General features: G+C 39.6%; 1 protein-coding gene across 1 annotated transcript in view; it reads right to left on the bottom strand.

Moving 5' to 3' along the window:
* Positions 1-2,575: 2,575 nt before the first annotated feature.
* SMOC1 (SPARC related modular calcium binding 1) overlaps positions 2,576-8,279 on the bottom strand; it is a 67,211-nt gene continuing 61,507 nt past the window's right edge. Inside the window, exons 12-14 of the mRNA XM_032228025.1 lie at positions 6,487-6,734; positions 5,183-5,233; positions 2,576-2,650 (exon numbers count right to left, since the gene is read on the bottom strand). Coding sequence (XP_032083916.1) covers positions 2,634-2,650; positions 5,183-5,233; positions 6,487-6,734 — 316 coding nt within the window. The 3' untranslated portion in view covers positions 2,576-2,633. The remainder of the gene's footprint in view (positions 2,651-5,182; positions 5,234-6,486; positions 6,735-8,279) is intronic.

The raw sequence follows: 8,279 nt of genomic DNA, 5'->3' as shown, positions 1-8,279 counted from the left end.
ACTTGCATTTTTACATGCTTTCAAACTGCTAGGTTGGCAGAAGCTGGGACAAGTAACAGGAACTCACTCCGTTATGCAGCACTAGAGATTCAAATTGCCGAACTGCCGACCTTTCTGATCGTCAAGCTCAGCGTCTTAGCCACTGAGCCACTGCGTCCCTATGACTGAAGAAAGTAATAGCCAAATATCCATACCCATTTGAAGAGTCCAGGATTATTTGCCTCACCCACTATTAACATGAAATGTTTTCCTGCCTGTATTTTCCTAAATACTGTCCTTGCTTATTGACAGACACTTATAAAAGACCTACTCAAGAGTGACTTCCCCTTGTATGTTGCTGTTTTCTACTACTACGATCACACTCCTCCCTCCCTCTAAAATCCACTAGTAGAAAAAAAGCATCACAATGAACTCTATTAGCAGAGCTCCCTATACATAACCCCACAGATGGACATCCAAAACACGTGGAGCATTGAAATGTTTTTCAGATGCTCGCTTTTAAATAGAAATTGTGTTAGCATTAATAGATGATGGAATGCAATTTTCTGGCAAAACCCAGTATCAATTAGTAATTACTTGGATGTGGGAGAACCAAGAAAGGATATGATCACTTTCATGCTTCCTTTGAGTATGGCCATAAGAGTGATTACTGCTGGGTTAGAGGAAGGAGGATGAGGCAGACTTTGGTCTAAATCCAAAAACTCCTCATGCAAAGCGTATGTATCTTAATGAGGAAATTATGAAATTGTGAAAAAGTTTATGTATCTTTATTAATTTACTAGGATTTATGTGCTGCTCTAATCCAACAGGTTCTGGGGGATGTTCCTTGAAAAAAAAATCCAAACTAAAGGAGCCACTGATCAGATGCCCTTTGACAGAATTAAACAACATTCATTTTCACAAAATAGTAAGACAATGTGACAGAGGAATTTGGCATGGTCTCTGATTTCCTGGCATTGTTAACAATAAGAGAGGAAGATCTGAGTGAACAAAAACTCTTTTAACAACATTATTTACAAATTGTTCTTTATTCATATGGACAAAGTAGACTTTTTACACTGCATATGCAAAGTAATTTGAATGCATACAGAATAAGTGTTGTGAACAAAAGAAAGGAAAAATAGCAAAGAAGATTTTAAAGACACATTCATTGTATGTGAAAAATCAGAGAAGCCAGCAGGGGGTGCTGGCGAACCATGAGACAAAAATTCATTTTACAGTAAATCTGTGAAATGATTCAACCCAGATTTAAAAAAGAAGAAAATGTTTTTGCCCAGTTTCAAACTTTCACCTATGTATAGTAAACTTTCAAGATCCACAATCCAAAAAAGTCATTGTTGCAACCCACTCTTGCTTCCCCTAAATACCAAAACAGCCAGGACCAAGAAATTAAGAATATAAACAGTGAGATTCTAGCTGGACTGGACCTCTGACCCCAGTAGTCTGTCCTCACAGTGGTCAACTGGTAGACACCACAATGCAAAACACTTCACACAGAATAAATTCCAAAGTCGTCTCTTCTTCCAGAATAGGGAACTGAAGGGAAATTCCTTCTGAATGGGGGAAAAAAACTTCCTATCAATAAGAACCGTTCACTCATATCCAGTTCACTCAAGGAACCAAGTATCTTATGCACACATCCAGGGATGTGTGCATAAGATGAGCTCAAGCCAGGGTTATGACAGCTATTTTGTGAAGTTGCTTTATTTTGGATTCCTGAACTGGGTAGAGGTTTTGTCTCATTCTTGCTGCCTGTAAACATTAGATATGCTGCCTAAATATATGTACATTAAAGTCCAACAATATCTGGAGTGCCATGAAGTCCACACCCCCATTTATAATTTCATACTGCTCACTTTTACATTTCTTGAATATTCCCCAGATCAGCGATCCCCAACCTTTCTGGCTCCGCAGACTGCCATCAGTGGTAGCGGCAGAAGGAGGAGATGGTTTCATGTGCACGTCTGCCGCTTGTGCAAATGGCATATTCACCAGCGACATGTACAGTCCAGTTGCCGACAGGCAGCAAATTGTTAGCAATGCGTGGACTGGAATTGGGGACCACTGCCATAGAGTACATATTTAGATCATTTCCTCATCCGTGATTTACAACATTTTATAAAGAACCATCCAACAATCTCTGTAATGAATGTAATGAAGGCAGAGCTGATATTATTTAACAAAGGTTGGGTGGTGTTAGAAGACACTCCTGTCCAGGAAGACATTCCTGAATCTGCTGTGCCTCTTAAAAAGGAAACAAAGGAAACAAAAACCAGGCAGGTATCAAATAGTTATCCTATAGCCAACAGAAAATCACTGTGTAATTTACATTTTATGTACAGTATATTAAACATTTTTTCAAGTTCAGGCAATCCTTAAGATTTAAATCACAAGTAGATGTTCAGCTTTCTTTCCAAATTTCAGTGGTCTTTTCTTCAGATTACTAAAAAAACCCTGTATTATATGCAGACAATTTTTCTCCTCCTCTTCTTTTTTCTTTCTTTTTTAACAAAGTGCAAATGTTGTGACTGCCACTTCTGCTATACTGGTTGTTGCCAGTCCTACATGTTTTCAAATGGTCATGCATCCCATCTCCTTCCATCCATCCATCCATCCATCCGTGGCATATCCTCTTAGACAAGACGTCCTACTGAAGTTGTAGACAGAGAAGAAAGCAAAGGTGAAAAACCAATTAAATCCTATTAAAAAGTAATCAACTGATTAAGGGAGCCAGTCTGGAAATATAAAGACCGGTAGAAGATTCACTGCAAGAGAAGCACCCGGCATAGCTAAAATTAGATTATTTTAATTCCTTCTGGAAAGCAGCTCCTTTTACCAACTGCACTCATTTGAAAAGTGTTTCTGATTTTTACGGAGGGATTTTCAGGTTCAACAAAAGGGGTAGATTTTTTTCAATTTGCACAAATATTAAAATGCCATGGGTAAACATCAGGTCAGTCAAACATATAAATGAATGAATGAATGAATGAATGAAGGAAGGAAGGAAGGAAGGAAGGAAGGAAGGAAGGAAGGAATAAATAAATAAATAAATAAATAAATAAATAAATAAATAAATAAATAAATAAATAAATCTAATCATCTACCTGAGTGGGTCAGGCAGAATTTTGGTCTGGCAGGTTGTTCAATGCTTTTTAAAGTCTGTCTGTTTAAAGCAGTGGTAGTCAACCTGGTCCCTACCGCCCACTAGTGGACATTCCAGCTTTTATGGTGGGCGGTAGGGGTTTTGTCCGATACTGAAGCACTTTCCTTTTTTTTAATTTAATTGACTTTTTAAAAAAATCATAGCATTATTTAAAAACATTTTCATTAGGTTTTCATAAAATCACCATTACTGTGGAACCGGTGGGCGGTTAGAAAATTTTATTATTAACAGAGATACAAAAATGGGCAGTAGGTATAAAAATGTTGATGTTTGATGTTTATTGGTCTTGTATGCTGCCCATTCCCGAAGGACTCCGGGTGGCTTACAATAAACAAGGGAAGGGGATAAATAAACAAAACAACACTTTAAAATACACAACAGTCACAGTTTCCGTGGGGCTGAATATTTCGAAAGCCCCCCTGCCTGCTGGAGCAGCCAGGACTTAACGGCTTTGCGGAAGGCCGGGAGGGTAGTAAGCGTCTGGATCTCCACGGGGAGGTCGTTCCAAAGGGCTGGAGCTGCGACAGAGAAGGCTCTCCCCCGGGGAGTCGCCAGTCGACATTGGCTGGCAGATGGAATCCGGAGAAGACCTAACCTGTGAGATCTAATCGGTCTATGGGAGGTGATCGGCAGGAGGCAGTCTCTCAGGTACCCAGGTCCAATGCCATGTAGGTTGACTACCCCTGGTTTAAAGAGTTCTGTACCTATTTCCATTCTCTAACACTTTCTCCTCATGTGCAAAGCTTTCAATAGTCATTTCCCAAGCAATCTGTTTTTATATAGTTTCTTAATGCTATTATTTCATTCATACCAAGGGAAGTTCTTGTTTGAAATACAGATCTTTTTATATGCTTACTTTCTTAGACACATGCTCTTTTTCAGGCACATATCTCACAAAAAATATATGTTTATGATTATATTAATTTAAAATAATTATAATAATTTACACTTTTTTTAAAAAAAATCTTAACTCCTTCCCTGCTGCCCATACCATCTTGGGTTGAGAAAAGCAAGATACAATGAAGCTGTAAAAAGCATCATAAAATAAGGTAAGCATATAATCATGCAGAGAATCAAACTAGTCACTAGTTATGGTTTTAAAAATAAAAGGAAAGAATTTTTAATGCTGTATTTTATAACTTCTCTCATTAATTAAAAAGTGAAGAAACATAATTTTGCAAGACTGAATCTGAGTTGGCCACTGGGACTAAAGATTAAGTCTTCTGAGCTTTTAGACTCGTGATGGAGCCCCATGGGTCCAAAACCGTGGTGGGTTTCAGCTGGTATGGCCCGGTACAGCTGTACCAGTAGTAGCTAGGAGCAGCTGACAGCGTACCGGTATGGTGGCTCATTTGGCTCACCCGTCCACCTGTGTTCTACACCGATTTTTAAAGCAACTGGCCAATTGCTCATGCACCCACAGCATGTGGTGCCTATGCGAGCTCCAACAAGTAGTTGGGTGTCACAGGGGTGCAGCGCATGTGCACGAAAGGACGTGCGGCCCTGTGAGCACCGTACTGGTAGCGACGGGGAGAGGAACCCATCACTGGTCCAGAAGCACAGAAGATAAAACCTCCGGTCCCAGAAACTGATCCAGATTTGATCCCGCATCATTATCCTGGGACACCTATAATTGCTTTTAGTCAAGCATAATTTTGTGTAATTGCAAACTTCTTCTAACGTATTCTTAATACTTGTTTCCTTTATCCTTCTCTGCTCAACTAAAAAGCAAGCAAAAACATTCTTTGGATATTATTGAGAGAATTTATGTTATTCAAATATACCAAGTTATATAAATTGTTATAAGACAAATAGTTAACAAAAACCATTCAATAAGGCCCTTTCAAATCCGAATCATTTGGAGAAAGATGAAAATTGAGCCTCCATCTCCTGGTTTTCTTGACAAGCTGGTGTGTTAAGTTTGCTACTCTGAAAAGCATCAGCTTAAAATGCCCCAAGTGGCAGGTTAAGAAAGATCATGGGATAGGAAGGCAATCAAAACAATAAAAAACTACTTACTGAAAGGATTAACGCCTTGCCTTTTTCCATGTGGGAAGCTGCCAATGCTACCTGCAAATACAAAGAATATTCTTTTGTCTATTAACTCTAGATATTGGTCAAGATTACTACATTTCTTCAAAATAGAAGCTGTGGCTTCTCCTGCGCAATAAACTCACTAATATCTGCAGAAAAATAAAATGAAAACAGCTGGGCAATTCTGAACATAAGGCCTGTCCTTTCATATTAATAAAGGATTTTGTTTCATTTTTTCCCCCAAGTCGGCATGTCTCCAAGGTAGGGATAAGTGGTGGGATTCAAAACTTTTTATTACCAGTTCTGTGGGCATGGCTTGGTGGACGTGGCAGGGGAAGGATACTGCAAAATCTCCATTCCCTCCCGATCAGCTGGGAGGCAGAGGATAGATGGGGCAGGGACAGTCAGAGGTGATATTTACTGGTTCTCCAAACTACTCAAAATTTCTGCTACCGGTTGTCCAGAACTGGTCAGAATATGTTGAGTACCACCTCTGGTAGGGGTAGATTGAGGCAGGGAGAGCAAGAAAATTGCCACTATAGTCCCTTGCTACAGATGAGCTAAGGTGTAAGTAATAATTGCACAGGACTGAATAAAGACTTGTCTTTAATTACATCCTAGAAGGCGGAGGGGTGCAACATACACAATCTAGGAAATCCACAATTGTACAAGTGAATTATTAGACCCAAGGAATCTGTACTTAGCAGAGTCCCTCAGGATGAGGCTTGCTTAATCTTCACCCTAAAACAACATGATTTCAATCCAAATAAAAAAATAAATGTAGACAATAGCATTTCAAAATCAGTTAAATAGTTGAAAACTCCTGACTCCCGGTGACTCCTGACACAGGCACATGAAGTCTTCCCAGCAATCTTTTTTTAGAAGTGGTTTGGCTTTGCTTTCTTCCTAACACTGACTGGCCCAAAGTTACCGATCTGGCTTTGTACCTCAGGTGGGTCTAAAATGTACAGTCTCCTGATTTTTAGCCTGATGCTTTAATCACTACACCAAACTGCCTCTCTTGAAAGATATTATGAGGTAAATAACATTTTTAATGGAACTATTTCAAGGGAAATATGCACTTAGCTAAATAAGTAGTACCTGTCTCCAAATGACCAAGATTACCAGCTCCTTAGCCCTTTTCAACTGTCTCTTATGCATACTCCCTTCCCTTCAACCCCACCCCCAAAAGCCACAATCCCACCAAAACGACCTGGACAATAAAGCAAAACAGGCTGAATTCTAAAGCCAGTTGTTAGTTCAGCTTAATGAATAAAAGACACACCAACCTTCTTCCTTCCTGACCCCCAAACAGCCTTTCAATTCCTGAAGTGAGATGGACTTGTCTTTGTTGAGATCACAATAGTCAGTGAAGCGTCGGGTACATTTCTTGGGCTTGGCTTTCTTCTTCACGTAGCGCTTGAAGGGTTTCATCTCCCTTTTGTTGATGTCGCTGCTGTTATTGTTGTCCAGCTGGCTGAAGTACCAATGAACCACTCGCTCTTCCAGGGTATGACTGGGATCAGGCTCAGAGAACCTTGGAAGACGCATAATAGTTATCAGGCTAGATGTTTTTCTCTCACACTCATATAAAATGGAAACACAAACATAATCTGGTAGTCAGATCCTTAATACACTCCTATCATTATAATCAACACTGTCAGATGTTTGCTTCTAGGGACAATAGGACCTTTTTTTCCAAAAGTGTTTAGAGAAGCCTTGCATCAGGGGTGGGTTCCTGCCAGTTCTAACCTCTTCTATAGAAGAGGTTCCACAAATCTACAGTGCCGTTTAAAACCGGTTCCAGCTCCCTCCCCCCACCCGTCCACACATCATCAAGATGAAAAGCGAGAGGAGGAATTCTGGGAGTTGAAGTCCACAAGTCTTAAAGCTGTCAAGTTTGAACACCCCTGGGTTTTTTTTTCCTAAAGGGTTAGGGATGCACGGGTCTTGTAACTTGACAGCTTTACGATTTGTGTGCTTCAAATGCCAGAGTTTCTGAGCCAACATTTTGGTTGCTAAGCAAGAGCATTGTTAAGTGAGTTTCACCACATTTTACAAGTTGGCCACCCCCACCCAGTCACATGGCCGGCAAGCTACTCCCACAAAGCAGGCCACACCTACAGAAGAGGTTCTAAAAAAATGTGAAACCCACCACTGCCTTGCATGAACACAAAAGATTGGAAAAGATACAAATTTACGCAGTTCCTAATTCAATCAACCAAACATACGTACACACATACAAACACACTGCTGATATAAAATACATGAAAGTGTTATAAATGTTCTGAAATGAAAGAAAATGCTAAGTGGAAACTCCATTATCATCTTTCAATTATCTGTGAAAATGCTTCCTCTGCAATCATTTTAAAAATGTTGGATACAAAGATGTCTTTGGTCTAAACACCGATCTTAAAGTATCTGATGGGAATTTCAAGAGGCAGCAAGTTGTTGAGTGAACCCCTGTGAAAAACTGTTTAGGTGTTTTGTGAGTGGTAAACAATAAAAGAAGGCCATGCTGGAAAGCGATAGAACAGAAAGAGATTTGCACACATAAGCACACAAAGTTTGTGTTAATCAGCATCGTTTGTGATCTTATCTTCTGCCAAATTAATTGAAGGTTAACATTGCGGTTCAATATAACCCAAATGTAGAAAGAAAGAAAAACTAGCACACCAGAATTGTTTCACTTACAGGCTGTAAAATTCAGAACCAGCAAGATTCCAAATAGAATAGATGCATGAACCTAAACAGCATTTCTCTGTCTAGTAATTATTGTTCACGAACAAAGATTAAAATAAAACATAATCAGTGCATGTATAGATTTAAAATATTATGTGCGTGCACACACAAACACACACTTTAATGCTATCAAGAGCTTCAGAGAGGTGCTTTTCCCCACTGAGAGTGATCCCAGTCCCCCAGAATCCAATGGGGTTAGGGGAAAATGGTCTTGATCCATGGGGGAAATTTTACCATGGGGATGGGCTATCCTCCTGCTTCTTTTCAATTGGTATCCTCCATTAGTAATAAAATCAAAGGAAGAAGAAATAGATATTGTTGGTGCAAATTCTATTTTCTC

The sequence above is a fragment of the Thamnophis elegans genome, chromosome 1 (assembly GCF_009769535.1).
Source record: "Thamnophis elegans isolate rThaEle1 chromosome 1, rThaEle1.pri, whole genome shotgun sequence".
Taxonomy (NCBI): Eukaryota; Metazoa; Chordata; class Lepidosauria; order Squamata; family Colubridae; genus Thamnophis; species Thamnophis elegans.
This window is presented reverse-complemented; position numbering and strand designations above follow the sequence as displayed.